We start from the raw sequence: 18160 nt of genomic DNA, 5'->3' as shown, positions 1-18160 counted from the left end.
ATTCATCTCTCTATCATCAGGGACAATAACATGTCTGTGGAGATGGTTTGAGACAAATAAACAACACACACAAAGCGGCCAGACAAATAACTTTATTGCCATTAAACAAGTAGCGTTTCACTTTGTGTTATTAGTGTTAACATTTATTCATTCGCTTAGCACTTCACCGTGTCTCTTCATTCAATTAATGCTAAAAATATTTCTGCAAAACATCATGGATTTTAAAGCATGTTCAGGTGCATGATACTTCAGTCTTGTTGCCATGCACAGCATTAGTCAGTGTTTTAAAGCTATAGGGAAACGTAAACATGGAGCTGTTTGTTTAGTAACAGTATATACAGCATGCATCGATTCAGCAAAACATCTAGGGCCAGAGATGAAGATGTGTAAGGCAGCGAGTGTACCCGGCTGTAATCCTGCATAATCCCCAAACACGGGTGCCAATTAACAGTGTGGATGGACATTGGGAAAAGATAATGGACTGAATGGAAAATTGCACGTCAGCAGTTGCCATGTATGAGTCTGCATGGTGAGTGTTCTGGCCCTACTTACAATGTGGCAAAACTACACTGCTGCGATAGGATAGTAATGCAAAGCAGGCTAAACTAGGAACGAGGACAGGATCACAATTCTAATTAATTTACATGTTTTTTTCAGACACACCTTAAAATCCTTTTCAATGGTTTACACACAACACCTTTCATAGGACTTAATATATCCGGTGTCCTCAACACAAACCTTTTCTATCTCAAGAAATCTGGTTAGTCAACATTAACTCTGCATGTTGCAATATAGAGTATATCTTTTCCGATGTAAAACAATTTAGCATTTTGTCTTGTTAGAAGGAAGAAAATGGAATAAACATTTTAATATACAGTTAGTTATACAAAAACAGAGATTTTGAGAAAAATCAAAAGGTGCCATTTTGTTGATCCAAATCAACATAAAAGCATGTAACACATAGCGTTCATAGGTTAGACTCCAAAGCGCTGCCGGTCTGAAAAAGCAGGCTTTAAAGGAAAACAATTTGCAGCCATGTTTAAATACTCAAAACTTTAGCCACCCTACACCACCGTCTGGAAGTGATCGTCACTGATCTGATCTCACACAATGAAACGCTTCACTCAGCTCGACTGGTGCAAGATAAATTTAAAAGTTAAACTTCAGATCAGTGTAACCAGATAAAGAGAAAGAGGGGATATATTTTTCTCAGTAGTCAAAGAGGACTGCCTGACTGTTATGAGTTCACCAGTGAAGCCACACACATTAATCTAACTCATCAGTCATGTCACAGTAGTTTTGCTTAAAGCTTGTTGGCTGGAGGCACTGAGAAACAACAGACCGCAGGCTGCCACACAGACAAACCGGGGTCTAACTGATAAAAATCTTGGTTACCACTTGACTTCAATGTCAAAGGATAATATTTGCATAATGATGCTTTTTGGAAGCCCAGCCAATGGTGCATCCTTCACACCCACACTGTACATACACAAGTGGAGAGCTCATGGAGTAGGTGAAGGGTACTTGGGCAAGGACACCATGACAGAGATGCCAAATTGCTGCCAAACAACAAATAGTCACACAGCCTTTCCCCCACGTTTGTCAACAAAAGCTAAAATTATAGACTCACGCTTTCCCCTTGGTCCCTTTCTCCAATCACAAAACATTACATGGTGCCTTCAGGAAAACTTTGCAATTAAAAGATAAACAATCAACTTAAAAAAAAACTTTAAAAGTAAAAGTAGACTCAGGTCTCTAGCAAGAAATAAACAAGCTTCTAAGCACACCAAATCCACCTTCTCTCTGGGTTTAAAAATAATGCAACCAAAGAAAAAGTATGAAGTATCTAGATTAACGAGACACTTTTTGTACATTACACTCCATGCCTGTGTGCTTTAGCACTGCAATTCTTTTCTGTTGTAAACTGCATTGTTGTAAAAAATTACCTCTGCAAATGAGCATATGTTGTTATCTGCATTTGTTTGATTGCTAGTTAAGATTACACAAGAACAACTCTACCAATTTCCCTGAAGTTTTGTGGGGCATGACCAAAGGAAGAACCCATTAAATGTTGGTGCAGATCTGAATCTGGGGGGAGGATCCAGGAAGCTTTCTTTAACATTTTCATTGGTTTCTCAGAGAATGATTTGTGGATCTTGATGGAAAAAAAAATCTGTCACATTTAGGGCACTGGTATCTGAGTGTGTGCAATTTGGTGCAGATAAAAATGCAGATCTTGTGAATTGAAATTAAGTTCATAAGAGGACAGACGTATGCACTCTGCGGAGTCTGGTTCATTATGTATGACATTCAGGCAGCACGTGAAAAAGGATTTAAACAATGTAATTACCCTTCCAAGTTAACTCACATCATTTGTCCAATCATCAACTTGAGGATAATTCACAACACATAATAAAAAAAAAAATGTCACTGGCCCGACCGTGAAATGAACTGCATGTCTATGACAATTAAAAAAATAAAACTCTACTGGTTAAGGAAGACATCACAACAATAACATGCAAACATAACAGAATAGTGTTCATTCATAAAATTACATCAGTTTGTATTCATATTCTAGCTTATATCAGTGTACTGGGCTCATCGCCCACACAATTCCAGACTGCAATAGAAAGCACCACTCCAGTATCTGTGTAAAATAATGACCGTTTTCGTTTGTAAGTGCATCTTTCAAATTACATTTCAGTTTTGTTTCCTTTCAGTAGCTCATCAGTGGTCAGAAAGCAGGCAAGATTACCCAAAACAACGGCTACCACAAGACGGGGAAATAGTGAAGAGAGGATTTATGTCTTCTCAGCTACCGTCTATTTAAACACTCGTCTGTAGTGTTCTCTTAAAAATGTCCTTCAGTCTTATGCTATCCTTTGGATCAAAGTTTTCTTGTTTTCAGTTTATTTTGTAGTGTAGTAAAGTTCACATCATGAAAACTAACATGTGAAATGTAAGCTAAAAACTGGACAGAGTCCACTGAAACATTGGATATGCCGTCGCTAAATGCCCATCACAGGGAGTCACAGAAAAGGCAGTGTTTTATCGTAAAAGCCACCAACCAGGTTACCAGGGGCAGCAATAAAAGAAAAGAGGTCTGAAGAAATATGTGGAAGAGAATCGTTGTCAGAATAGAAATGTTTTGACGTATAAATATACAGTTTTAGATTTATGATATTTAACAATATATGTGTATTTCTGTATGTGTGGAAATAGACACCTTAAATACGATCATTAACCTGCTGTCGAAATGCAAACATAAGGATGTAGAGCTACATCAGAGGGGATATCTACCAAGACCATATGGGGTAAACTTGTTTGATGCATGACACTGGTAACAGTAATGAATCTCAAAGTCATATGTTGACCCCTCTAGCAGTGACACAGATATTATATCATGGTTTTGTGGATGACAGCAGATTGGTGAACCAGGTGGTTGCTGATGATGGTCGCCTCTCCTCTGTGTGTTCTTCTCCATCAGGGAGGAGAAACTGAGTGGAGGCGACAGAGGTGGGGGATCCGAGAGAGGGTGCCCGGCCTCCACTTTCCTCGCCCTCCACGGGGGAGTCCAAATGCCAAGAGCTCTGGGGTTTATAGCCCCCACCACTAGCAGCCTCTAGGAAAGGCTCAGGGGAAACCAGGGCAATGTCATCACTTTGGGCTCTATCTTGCATCTGGGGCCTGTAGCTCCCTCCTCCTCCACCACTGAGAGACAGATCAGCGGGGGGTTGGTGGCCCTCGGCAGAGCCCTGTGAATCCAGCTGGAAGACCAATGACGACCCTGACGTCTGGATTCCTGTGTACGTCACATCGGTGCGTGCTGAATCCAAAGAAGATGCAGAGGAATCAGAGGAGTCTGGGAAACGTGGTCTTATGGGCCTCTCATCTACTACTTGGTTATAGTAGCGTAACGACGTTGGCTCATCTGTGTCAACTGGCTCATCTCCCATCCCCTGCCCTTCTTCATCCTCATCTTCTTCAGGAATGACAACGAGTGCCTCCTTACTAGAATCCCACTCAGGCTTTTCCACAATGTGCATTATACTATGGGAAGATGGCTTCACGTCCAACGGCCCCTGTAAGATACAGAGTGATTAACCATTACCCAGTCAGTTTAAATGGGGAGAACCAATTTAAAACAGAACTAGAATTATTGAACTACGCTTGTATGTCTCCGCCAACCACTGCAGTTTTTGTGTACATATTTCTACATACTTCAGATACTTCTTTTCAAGAGACATATAAATTCAAGTTCAAGTGAATGTTTATACCAAATGTGAAAGAATTCCCTCAAGGCATTCCGGAGATATTGCACAAGGCAAAAACCTGCTTCGTGAGGTCAAAGTGACCTTGACCATTGACCACCAAAATGTTATCAGTTAATGCTTGTGTCCAAGTGAATGTTTGTGCCAAATTTGAAGAAATTCCCTCAAGGTATTCTTGAGATATGGTGTTCATAGGAATGGGACATACGCAAGTACTGACAACATAATGCCTCCGGCAATTGGCTGTCGCCGGCGCAGAGGTATACAAATAGGGAAATATATCAAACTACACTGTACCTGTCTTCTGGACCAATCACCGGGCAGCTTGGGCTCAGGTATGTCTGGATAGAATGCCTTTTTCACCCTGTTAGTAAAGTAATATGTCACATTGTCATAAAAAGCCTAAGCAAATTATAATCATACTTTCTAGTAGCTCCTTTTAGATGCAGTGCAGAGATTAATCTTCACAATTGTTGTTTTGTGTGTACATGTAACATTGATTATGAAAGACAAACAAAAACAGGAGAGAGACACAGGAGAGGAGATAAAAAAAAAGTCTCACCATTTTCTCTTCTTGTAGCAGATGAAGGTGACAATGACGAGGAATAAGGTTGTGATTCCCAGAGAAGTCAGGATTTCCAGGATCAGCCAATCAGCTGTCAGAACCGCAGAAAAGAAAGATGATTATTTTTCCTCTTTTGTAGCCGTAAAATAATAACTGTGGATTAAACACAAATGTTGTTAAGGTCTGATGTTGTAGCTGTACACATTACTACACATCCACATACCGTATGGTTCCAGTGTTATGGAGGCAGTGGCGCCTGTGTCTTCACCGGCCGAGGTGTAGGCCTTAACAGTAAATTTATGGGAGCCCTCAGATGGCCCCTTTACTGTGTAGCTCCTGTTTCCTTTATCTGGCAGATTTACTGTTCAACGAAAAGGTGAAAAACAATAGGAGAGAGGCACAGGAAGGGGAAAAGAAGAGGCAGCAGGAGAGGGAGGAATGAGGAGGACAGTGAATGAGATTAACAGGAAACAAATGCCCTTTCGAAAATATCTTTAGTATGTTGTAATTACTGTTTTGTATCAAATTCCTTTTTCAAGTTCCCTACTGGAACAGCAACATTGTAACATTTACCTAGAAGTTTGAGTTCAGAGCCAGTACTGTTGTAAACATTGTAGCCCAGGAGGAAACCTCTTCTGTTGAGCAGTGGGATCTCTCCCCAGGAGAGAAGAACATCAGAGTTCCGCTGACTGGTTGACAGAAGGACAGAACTGGAAGGGACTGTGGTAGCAGCAAGGAATGGAAAAGAAGAAAATTGAATAAGAGGGGAGGGAGGAATACCAGAGACAATCAGAACAAAGAGTCAGCAAATTAAATGCAGTGTACGATTTTTCTGGAGTCATTGCTTGTTCTGATTCTGGAAGGATAAGCTTTCCTTATGCTGTGCTGTCCTTACCCAGCTCCTGCACATATCCCTGCTGGCGCTGAAGCAGCTCTTGGCCTTCAGAGGAGCAGCTGTACACGGAAAAACTGTACCTCACACCCGGCTGGAAGTTGGCTGATGGCAAAGGAGGAGATTTACAGAATAATTTCATATTTGACAGCAGAGGTTAAAGTTATATTTATGTTACATTTATTTATATAAGTTGGTGGAAAGATAAAATCCTATTTACTTTTGGAATTACCAAAAATAGAGGGACAAATACAGTCGTGATATATACAGGATGTTTTGAATATGCTAAAAACAATTATCTATTTTCACAAACCACAGGTGGTTTTAAGGATGGCTTACCCGACTCTACGGACACATTCGTGTTTCCAGCGGCCACCTTGATCCAATCCACCGAGCAGTCCCTCGTGCAGACAGCATCTGTCCATTCTACTACATAACCACAGGTGGCGTTGGCATCGCTCTGCCAGGTCAGAGGGAAACCTCTCTCTGTGTAAACTGCCCTGGACAAAGCAAGGGGTTCTGCATATGGAAAAAACGGAAATACATATACAGTTTAACTTTTTTGCCTTTTTATTTTCTGTAATATATACTCAACCCCAAAAACCCTCTCCTTCCGTTTCCACATACCTGTCAAACGTAGAGGTACGACTACACTGGCAGGTTGAGATGACCCATTAACATTCTTTGCAACGATGGTTGCAATGATCTTGTCACTGCTGAAGGCAGCGATCTGTGTGAAGTTGATTGGTGCAGCAGTAGTTCCAGGTGAAAAAATCTGTGTGTGCTGTACATTTTCCTCAGCGCTCCAGAGAGTGACTTCATAACCTAAGATCTGACCGTGGCTCTGTCTTCTTGTCAGAGGCTAGAATAAACCAAATTAAAGGGAGAAGAACAGGGACGACAGAAAAAATGGACAGTTTTAAATATGCTTTCTTTCAGATTTCAGAAATTCCTGACAATTCCACAAATCACCGTGCCTTTGACTCAAATTGGAGAAAAAGAGCAAGACATCTTTCCTTTAAGACTAAAATAGTAAAATATGGCATATTTATATTTGTATACATGTTAAAAATCAGTGCTTTCCACAGTAAAATTAGACAAACTGTCTAAAAGTATTCAATTAGACACAAAAAACAAAGATCACCTTCCAAACAATCTGCCCGGTGTTGTCTCTGTTCATCCACAACCATACATCAGGAGCCTCTGGAACTGGAGAGAAGAGAAAATCACATTTAGTCTAAGTTCCAAAGGAAAAACTGCATTACTGCTGGTGCTACAATTTAAAATATAAGGCAATATAAAGATGACGAAAGGCCATTTATTTCGTACCCAATCAAGGGAGCAAAAATTCTGCTTAATTTATAGTGAATGGACCTTGTGCAAGAACTCTTGTTATGTTTATAAATATACATTGTTACCATAAGTGTGGGTTTTGAAGGTAAACGGTTCGCTCCAGTTTCCCCACTTCCAGAAATTGAGCTGGGCACCACAGCGGACTTGGACACTGTAATCTTCATCAGGATAAAGGTCTGGTAGCACCACAGACTGCGGACCCACACCAGAGACGGTAAGCTGCAAGCAAACATCAGACTTCATTACTGTTTGATAAACCCATGGTCACACAAGTGGAGAGAACATGCTGAGGAAAGTAATAATGCAGTGGGTCATTAGTATGTTGTAATGGAAATGTGGTGAAGGAACAGAAGGGATACTGTTTCATGCTTTAAACACTGACCCACAAACAGACAGAAGGTTCGAAAACGAAAACAATAAGTAAAGAAGCAGTCGTCAACTCTGCTTACATTAGTTTTGGATCCATGGCAGGTGAGCTCGACCTGACAGTCAAGACCCAGGGAGGAATAGCTACTGTACTTCCACTGCCACAGCACAGTGGCATTCCAGGCATTGACAACAGAGCTCACTTTGGTCGGTGCTACTGGATGCACTGAGGGGAAACGGTTAAACAATAAGTGAACTATTATGGGTTTCATGCCTATGCTCATCCCTGCTTTAAACATCTGATTTTTAAAAAACAAGCTTATATGAATTCTTCTTTGTGTGTACTGTTCCTGTTTTTTGGCTAAAGTGAAGTTAATATACCTACCTCTGTGAAGGATTTCAGCAGAGTCAGTGAGGCTGTACTGGCCGAGAGTATTCACAGCTACCAGTGTCCAGTTACCCTCCCAAAGGGCCACAGTACACACTTTATGCTTCTGCTGCCGCCTTCCCTGAGGACAATCCCTAAAAACAAAATCAAAAAAGATAAAGGAATAAACCACAGATTTGAGCTAAGAATGAGAAAAATAAAAACAACCTGATTAAATTTAAATAAAAGATAACCACTTTAGATACTCATCTAACCTAATGATATAGACACAGGCCCAAACACATTCATAATGCAACAACTTCTCCGGCCAGCCTTGAGACAGTTCCTGTAAAAGCGCTGGCTGATGGTCAACCCTCAATCAGTCCACACGCAGAAGCAGCGAGTGGTTACTTAGACTAAGTGCTTTATATTTCTTGTCATCCTCTTGCTCTTGATAGATTTTTTTCTGGGCAGAAAACACATTTTGAAGAAAGGCAGGGGAATGAGCATCAATAATGCAGATATACGGTCTCTACAAAACAGGGACATCGCACCACATCCCGCTAAGTTCATGAAGTGGACATCACTCCATCACTCCCATCTCTGTCCCAAACCTTTGTGACTTTCTACTGGGAGATTCCAAAAGATTGTGCTTTTTCCTATTTAAAAGCCTCTGGGATCTGAGTCAGATACAGATTATATTGTAAAGGTGCATGGTTTCTGTTCAATGTGTGATAATGCTGACAGGAATGAAGTCTGACGTGGACCGCATAACAATATATGCTTCACTCTGGTGAAGCATATATTTGGAGTAAAAGCAACACAGACCCACTACAGGGTTTTCTGATAGCAGATGTGGGATTTTAGTTTAAATATTAAAAGCTAAACTGGTATTAAATAATTTTACTTGTCATAAATTATAAATCTATATATCTATCTCCAAATCAGAGAAGTGCTGAGTATGTGTCCTACTCCACTCATTTTAGTATCTGTAGCCTGTTTTTTTGTGACAAAGTGCGTGTACAGTTCTGCTGATCAACCCCAGCCCTGTGGTTTCAGACAAAGTATCAGGTACCAGGTCGGGCTACAGCCAATTGGCTGCACACGTGTATGAGCTGAGGAGAGGTGAAGTTTAGCTCCTTTCATTTATTGTGTCTGCAAGTGTGACTGTGGTACCTCTTGTTCAGCGAGTAGCGTGTTCCCCGCTTGCCATAGAGGTGTGTGTCTCGCGCTTCAGTCCAATGGCATACAGCCGAGGTTAAGTCGTGAGTTTCACACGCAAAATCACTGGGCAGAGGTGGATCTAGGGAGGGAGTCACCAAATAGAAGCTCAATACATATATGTATAAATACAGACTGCATACATTTAAATAATTACCAAGATTATTTAGAAATTCTCAGGAATAATCTAAAGACTCTTTAACATGTTATTCCTGCAGTTAGTCCTTATGACCAATAGTTGTTTCAAGAATCTTTTTAGATGAACAAATTCATTCTATAATTACAAATTCACAAGCTGTTTAACTGATGTGCAAGTTGCATCCAATTCACTTAGTGCTAGTTCATCAGTTCTTAGTCATCTTACATCCAACAAACACCACGGTTCCAGCCAGATCCTCCAGGCTATCGTAACAGAGAACGTTGGATCCCGAGCTGCTGGATGGTCCTTGATTAGCCAGCGTGGTGGCGTAAGTTCGCCTGCTGAGTCGAGTCGTATTCATCACAGCGTCGCCGTAGCAGAGCCTATCAAAGACCTTCCCCTCCTCCACAATGCAGCAGAAGGTAGTATTGGCCCCCACAGGTACAATTCTATCCACGGGGTAAATCTGGAATTTGTCATTGCTGGGGAGATCATTTCCTGAAAAGGAGTAAGAGAGAGAAAGAGCAAAACGTTTGAAATTTCTAACTGAAGCCCAAAAGTGGAGAGCGACATTGAAATATATTTATACATTTTGTTTGGCTAAATCAGATTAGATTTCAGTTTGTCACAAATTAACATGTCAGACAAAGCAGTATTTATGTTTATCTGATTTCTTGGTGTCCTATAATACACATGGATGTATTTATTGTCTGTCTGACCTTGAAGTATCTGAGTGTTGCTCCATTCACTTGTCATGTGTCCATCTCTTGAGCGGACTTTGATCGAAAGAGAGGTACACTCCAGAGGTTCAACTGAGGTCCAGTTCCACAGGTGTTGACCACTCACCGGATTCACTGTCACAGACAGTGTCTCCTACAAACAACACACAGAGAAAACAGTGAGGGAAACAAAAGGAACCTGGTGGATGAAAACTGCTGAGTCTCACAGGAGCTCAACCAGGATAAGAACCAAACTCTTCTGGATTCTTAAATCATCTGCATAACCAACGACTTATTGTGAAATCAAATTAACAACTAAAGCATAATGTGCTGCAAAGGCAAATTAATTACTAAAATATATTCTATAAAATATATTTTACAGATATTCGCTAATTGCAGTTTTATTGTAATAGCTTATGGGTCAGCCGATAAATGACATGAGACCACCAGTGAGTAGTGACAAAATTAACTGAAATATCCTGCTCAGTACATACACAGTACATGCAGATATCAATATTGGTATCAATCTCAAAAATCCTGTCACATGAGAATGCAACCAACTTGTAACATAATAACAAGAAAAACAAGGGAACAAATTTACAAAAAACAGAAAAATGTCCTTACGTAGAAGACACTTTCATTGAGTTCGGTTCTAAGGATCATGAGGTCAAACGTTGTGGCGGCTCCTCCCAGCCACGATATGGACAGCTGCCGTGTGAACATGTCGGCCGACAGGCTCACCTGCTGGGGTACACTGAGGACTGGGAAAGAAAAAGAAAGATCAGAACAGGACAAATCGATTTGAATGGCAAAGTACACGAGATAAGTTTCAATCAGCAGACTCTGAATGAGCAGTCATCGATTTAATATCAGCCCCATAGAACCAAAGAGCAAACCTTTCCATTAGCAACTGCTGTACTGGATCAATACTCAAAACTTTTAACAATGTGTGCATTGAGCGCTGTAGATTATTGCTTTATCAGAATGTCAAAGGAAGAACTTTTAGTAACGCGGTTCAGTTCTTACCATCTTTGGCATGAGTGTGTACAGCCGAGAGGCCCAGGAGAACCCAGATGAGCCAGAGAGGGCAACGGTTAGACTTTGAGTTGGGACTGACACTTAATTGAGGCATGGTGATGGACTGGCCGAGCCACTGTTGGCAGACGTTAAGGCGGTGGTCTTCTCCACTACAGTAACACCAGGCTAGACATCCCCAGTGGCAAGACACGGACAGAGGGTGCCCTGTGGGAAAAGACAGCAGAGATTTAAAAAGACATGTTAATTGTACAAAGAGTACAACAGAAATCTGCTCACACACGGACAGATTTTTCAGCTTAGTGAGAAAAGTATTCAGTTCAAATAAAACTCACTGCATGTCAACACACATGGCTGTTTCATAATATGAGGGCGGTGGTTAAGAGCAGCCGTTGTTAAACTGTGAAGTTCAAATAATGCAAAACAATAATGTCCTTATTCAGGTGATATTCTGCTACGCACAGTAAAATGAAACGTCTATCTGTTAAATATGTGCAATACAAATAAGTGCGGTTCGGCATTTTAAGGTGTCGCAGGTTCTCGGAAGAGATGAGTCTTCTAGAGGTTCCTGGCTCTGACAACATCTGTCCGTTCATTCCACCATCGTGGAACCAAAAACAAGAACAGTCTGGACTGTGGCTGACTTGTGTGAAGGGATGGCAATGCCAGACAATGTCCCTGGAGGAATGGAGTGACGAAGCTTAAGCCCTTGTGACCGAGCAGATGGGTACAGACCCAGACGTTCCTCTGGTGGCCATGGGCAGCCAAGTTTGATTATCAGCAGAGTGACATGAGCCCTGACACGCTGCAGCACACTGGACCACCTGTAGGCGTTTCACTCTGCGTGAAGGGAGGCCCGTCGGGAATAATCACTGCAGTCTTCAAGGCAAGAGATTACAATATAAACATGCCTCGCCTACATCCACCATTTCTTTCAGTATCATTTCAGTTCCAGTGTTATTTCTGATATATATAGAAAATAATGTTAAAGTACACAGTCCTGCAAAATCTTTGGGCAAGCGAAAACTTGCAACAGAAAAAGCTCAAACTCTTTCACAAGATACACAGGAGCTTTGATTTGTTCTTCATGCTGAACATACTCTCTGCCACAAACACACCTATCAAAGAAGCAGGTGGAAGCAACAAAGATTTACCTGATCAAACATGTACAACTATACAGGCACTTTTTGAACCAAGGTGAATTTGTTTTCCTTCACCAGCAGCAAAACCTGGTTTATACCAACTGCAGGGTCACAGTTTATTCATTTCTAATGTCAACACGTCTCCTTTTCCAGGCACAGCTGCAACTTGCTCACTGGCTGCGGTTGGCTGTGCCGCTACGACCACACACGGGAACTATTACATTTTGTGCTCCTTTATCAAACCAATGTTGTGAAATAAAGGACAGATAGACCACATTACTGCTCACTTAACCTTTAACAACAAACAGGTTGAATGTATAAGTCTACTAAATCAAGAATAGAGCAGAAACAATTAATCAATTTATGTGTGTCGCTCAATCTATTTTGATTTATGCTAAATTTCTTCCAAGAATACATTTTTAGGATTTACTTCTTTTCTTAAATTTATCGTAAACTGAAAATGTTTGAGATTTGGAAAGTTGGACTGACAAGCAGTGTAAAGACATTTTAAACATTTTCTATTTATCTTCCAGACAACAGGATTAATAGAGAAAATATTAGGTGGGTTAACCCTTAATGAAAAATAAATCTTAATTATAGCCCTAACTAAAAAAAAACTTCAAATACTTACATAAAGGTTTCAACAAAATCACATTAGTAATGCTGGAGCACTGTTGTAATAATGGGGAAAACAATGGACAAGAACATGCGATGAATGGTTTCAGAGTGGCACACTGCAGAGAATTAGGTCAACTGTAAAAACATTTGTGTGTTTTTCTATATAAAGATAAAGATCAACATTGTTGCACCTGATACAACAAGAAAAAAAGATGTTGCAATAGTCCCGTTAAGAGCCTTGACCTGGATGAACCGGCGTGTTTACGTACTTTATTCTGTTTTTCTGGGTTCAACTTTCAACGAGATGCTGCGCGGCACTGTTTGGTTTACCTTGGGACAGGCTGGGACAGGCCTCACAACTTTAATAAAACAATGCTCTTAAAAAGAGCCAAACCCATTTGTGCAACAACACAAGCTGAACACGAAACACACAGGTACACACCTCAACGGGCCATTTCACACACTGTCTGTGCCCTGATAGATAAAAAAAAATAAATCAGAGATACTGTAGGTTTCCCAGAAACTCATCTATTCATCCTAAAAACAGAAATAAAACACGACCCTGTTCTCAAATTCTGACACCAACATGGCAGATGACAGAGTTTTTTTTACTCTTCACACGTCAGTGGGAAAAACCAGTTGCTACAGGTACCAACTTGGCACGAGGCCACGCTAACAAAAACACACTGATTCCAGGGAAGAGAACACTCACAGGACATGCGCATATTTTCTCATGCCTCAGTGCCTCCTCTAAGTTTTGCTCTGAACCAGCAGTTGGTTTCATTTTTATCTAAACTGGTGAAGGGTAGAATGAAGAGACAGGAATAAAATGCACTGTGTGGGATAACAAATTAATTACAGGGGGATTTCGAAAACATTTTATCACATTATTTAGAAGTGAAAAAAAGGTTGGTGAGTAACCACATTTGAATTGATGAATAATACCACTTGTTTGCGGTCATGAAGTCTGCAGGAGTTTCGATAGAACATGTTGACAACATCATTTATCTGGTAAACAGTTTCCTTCCTCTGGGTGATTGTGCAGCAGCAAGAGTAAAAGAGGAATTTCAAATCCCAGATGTGCCCTTAACGCTGGCTCCTGAAGTACTTTCACACATGGTTTTAAAAAGACTTCATACTCAGACATGTAGTCTACATGGATGAACGTCAAGGTCAAATCCATCCAGTGGTTTGTTTTGTGTACACAAAATTTACTTTTACTGGGCATTTTTATAAAAGTGTAAGGTCCATTGCTGTTGTTGATGAAATGTCAATACCACAGAGCCTCCATCCAGCTTCTGCAGCCAAAAAGAAAGTAAAAAACACCAGATTCCTCTGTTTTCACATAGTTAAAGAGACAATCTGAACCCTTTGCTAAAGCAAATCTGTGCTGCTTTTTAAAAGTCTTCCAGTGCGTTCCTGGCTTAAAGACATCACCTCCTAGTGAAATTCAAAAGGCATGGCTCAACATAAGCCCATACAGCTGTGCAGAGTCAATGTTTCACACACTTATGTGGCTGCACCAAAACGGTTTCTACGCCCATTGAAGGCCAAGCCGGTCGCCACATGAAAAGAGCAGCTACATGCTTTTAGCGGTCCTGGATCCTAGAGATAATTTTTCCAACTTCAGCAACAGCCTTGAACGTTTTACAATCTCTAATATACCCTACAACCATCGAACCCTGAAAAAAACTAAAAAATAATGCACTGATGGGAAGTTCGAAAAAAAAACAGCTCTGGATTCTGGGAAATCTCTCCAAGAAACTGATAGCTGTACGAATGCACACAAGCACACAAATCAATACCTCTTTCCTGGGCTCTGGTCCTTGTCCTTGCAGCAGTGATGAATGTGACCACAATACTACAGAAACCACAACGGTGTTGTTGTTACTTAAAATCCTCATATGCCTGCAGAAGTCCTATTTTCGGGAAAGGACAGATTCACCCAAAAAACAAACATGGATTTTGAGTTTGCCTGCTCCCTCCACACTGGACTTTGCCACTCTTTCTGTTTGACAACTGAGCTGTGAGAGACTTTTGGAGTAACTGAGCAGCATGTGGTGCAGTCATTTCTCAGAATCCAGATTCGCTCTAAAAGACATCATTTGTCCCCAGTTTACGCGAGACAAATGAGGCCCTAAGAACTAGGTCCTTAGTAAACAGACCTATTTCTGCGGTTCCGTGTGTCTAAACATTAGCTGGATCACACCAGTTAGGGTAGTGAACCAAAACTCTGCTGAATCCCAAGTGCCAGGTACCAACGAAAAAATGTGGAATTTAGTTTCTGCTTATCAGCTCATAAAAGATTAATCTTTCCTATGATACTGCGTAACATGCATGATTAATGCCCGAGCAGCGATGGGAAAGATAGACAAAAACAGTCAAAAGTTTGGCAATACTTTGAAATAGTGGAATTTACAGTCTATTAATTCTGGGAATCTGCAGATTAGAAAAATATGTGTTTGCTTTAAGTGGATGTGTATGTATCTGGGAGCATCATATGCCACATTCCTGCTAATGTAGCCCTGGGATGAATGGTTGCTACATATCCAGTCTAAAAGAAAAACAACTGGCCATCACATGTTTCCAGATCCCACAGGTATTTTTAAACTGTAGCCACCGAATGTTCAATATTAAAATCTGATCTGATCAAATCCATATGCTATTGATCTGTCATCTGTTTCAACACTAGCTTCAATCTGGAGCACAGCCTCAAGCATAAAATAAAATGTTTTCCAGCTAGAACAAAAACCAGGACAAAAATGAATGGGAGCCAAAACAAACATAACTCCCACGTAACTACCGCTGTGTGGAGCGGGAGGGGAAAAAACTACTCATGGACAACACCACAATCTTATCACTGTCTAAACAGACATCAGGTTGTGATAAGAACTTTTATACATCAGCAGTAATGTTTCTAAAGTTAATTTAGCTCCAAACAGCAGCAGACAGAAGCGAAGAATTTCTATCTTTATTCATATGCTGCCAAAACCTTAAAGCACCTTACTATAACAACCACATTTAGAAGAAAGATGTGTAGGCTGGCAGCTGGAGCCCAATCCAGAGAAAAGTCAGCCCACACTCACCAACGCTGTCATTACGCTGTCATGTGACGACCGCCAGGGCCAAAGGAATAAGCACACAGTGGCTTTGGTGTACTATATAAGAGCAGTGGCATTTTGAAACATGAGCTAAAGTTGCTGCCAATTATGTTTGACCTTAGGATGGGACAAGAGGAAGACCGGATGCTAGTGAGTGAATGCAAGTTCAAAAAAAAAGCGTGTGTTAACAGATGAGTGTATCTGTGTGAAATTTCGGTGGGCTGACCTCAGTGAAGGGACATTCAGTTCTCTGTGTGTGTCTGTGTGTGTGTGAGTGGCTTTTGGATCACAACCAAACAGCGTTTCCTTCCTTCCTTCCTTGTCCCTGTAATCCTTAATGAATGTCAATGTGAGTCTCGGGGCAACAGGAAGTGAGTAAAAGAGTGAAAATATACTAGTGGCTTTTATATGATTGCTTCTAAATTACCTGCTTCAGACAATAAAAACGCACTGAGCATCAAAAACATGCCAATCCAACCCCATCCATTAGAGAACTACACCAACTGGTAACATCTATTTTTAAGAACAAACGCACCCTAGCAACTGAAAGAAAACACACCAACAGTGACTCTAGTATCCAGGCACTTTATATTTATCCAGTTTGTGGTATAATTTCTGAGAAACACCTTTTGCAACACTGAAATGTATCTTCTGTTAGAAAATCAGCAAGAATCGAATCAAAATTGAATGATTCGGAAGTTTGTGAAATTAGATTGAATCTGAAGATCAGTGCCAATATCTGCCCTTACAGTATGTTCACAGTAAATAGTAAGAAATTAACACATTGATCCAGGACCAATAAAGACAACAAGCAGCAATTTAATAACACATAGAAGGGCAAAATTTAAATATTAATACACAGTGTTAGAGGACGACATGGTTGAAGAAGCCAACTCCCTCCATGCAGGCGGACACACACACACACACACACACACACACACACACACACACCAAGAAATTGAAGCATTTCCCTCTAAATTATTAATCTACTTTGCACTGGAGAGTTTAACTCATCTATCTATTTACTTACTTTATCGTCATGTCTGTTTGGTTCTGACCTCAGCAAAAATAAAAATACTTTTGGGGCCCAATGTAGAAAATCTAATCCCATTTAATCTGACCCTCTTCAGTCAACCATGATGACGACATACACATGACCACATCCTACATCCCACCTTGGGGTTCCCAGGACAAAATTTAAAATGTCATAAAAGGTGTAAAAAATAAATCAGTGTCACATCTTGTACAACCTGATGTGCATTAACTATTTTAAAACAGATTCTACTCTTCCAGACAAAAAAGCAAAAACAGCAAGTGTCCCAAACTGCATCATCACAGTACATTAGCATTAGCCACAGGGCAGCAGCACGTTGCACCGTTACAAGTCTCCTCATAAACAACAGCAGACAGACAGAGGCTACACCTCAGAAATGGAGGCTGTATTTTTACTCCATCTTGTGAAAGGGAGACTTTGTAGGAGGTCGACCTGCTGATCACTTGGATTTTAATTCCACTAACAGGCCAGCACCCCCACCTCACACACATACACACACTCACTCACTCACACACACAGGCCACTGGTGTTGGGGGTATATAAAAAACAACACAGCTAGCCTCTTTAGCTGCCATTTCGAACTGGTTTTAAAAAGGGTTAAGAGCTGAGAAATATAGCTAACGGTACCTGAGGTGGAGCAGGGGGTCCTCCTGAGTGGGGTTGGGGGTTTAAATCCAGTAACCGAGCGTGTGTAGATGATCTGTGGCTTGTTGGACCCGCGCCGTGTCCCTCCGTCTGTCTCCCGAGCTGCTCCCACTGTGGCTGCGATTACTGGAAAAGTGGGAGCCAGACGTTTGATGGACAGGTGAGCGGACCAACGGGATTCGGTTATTCCGCTCGGTGCTCCGGGAGGAGGAGGGGTGTCGTCCCGCTGCGTTCGAGCCCCACAGGACAGACGGGTTAGGTAACAGATCACGACACAATAACACGCGTCCACGCCTCTGTGAAGTCACTTCGGGTGTTTCTGCGTGACACCGATAAAGTCCAGTTTGAAATAGGACGAATTCCAATGAGATTTCTATTAAGTTGTGTTAGCTGTGTCCCTGACATAGCTTGTTACACAATCTTAATATGGACATTACTGTGGGACACAAATACACCACGCCCAGTATCGGTCCTGGTCGTTGACGTGTTGTAAGAATTTAAAGGTTCAGTGTGTAGGATTTAGGTGAAAGGGATGTACTGGCAGAAATTGGATATAAAATAATCCTGGTTATGTTTTCACGAGTGTGTTTCATCTAAAATGTATGAATTGTTGTTTTCTTTACCCTAGAATGGACCATTTATATTTAAATACTTTATATTTACATCAGGAGT

The 18160-nt window shown here is 41.0% G+C and overlaps 1 protein-coding gene across 1 annotated transcript; it reads right to left on the bottom strand.

The window, feature by feature from the left end:
* Positions 1-72: 72 nt before the first annotated feature.
* lifra (LIF receptor subunit alpha a) lies at positions 73-17888 on the bottom strand. The gene is made up of 18 exons (XM_035165426.2): positions 17471-17888; positions 10920-11135; positions 10518-10654; positions 9894-10047; positions 9400-9672; positions 8991-9117; positions 7833-7969; positions 7531-7673; positions 7147-7300; positions 6873-6937; positions 6356-6590; positions 6068-6247; positions 5732-5833; positions 5410-5556; positions 5060-5197; positions 4834-4927; positions 4569-4635; positions 73-4082 (listed from the first exon to the last, which is right to left on the bottom strand). The coding sequence occupies exons 2-18, from the start codon at positions 11023-11025 to the stop codon at positions 3402-3404; spliced, it is 2940 nt and encodes a 979-aa protein (XP_035021317.1). The 5' UTR covers positions 11026-11135; positions 17471-17888; the 3' UTR covers positions 73-3401.
* Positions 17889-18160: the final 272 nt, after the last annotated feature.

This window comes from Hippoglossus stenolepis, chromosome 9 (genome assembly GCF_022539355.2).
Source record: "Hippoglossus stenolepis isolate QCI-W04-F060 chromosome 9, HSTE1.2, whole genome shotgun sequence".
Classification (NCBI taxonomy): Eukaryota; Metazoa; Chordata; class Actinopteri; order Pleuronectiformes; family Pleuronectidae; genus Hippoglossus; species Hippoglossus stenolepis.
The sequence above is the reverse complement of the archived record's forward strand: the minus strand, read 5'-3'. Positions and strand labels throughout refer to the sequence as shown.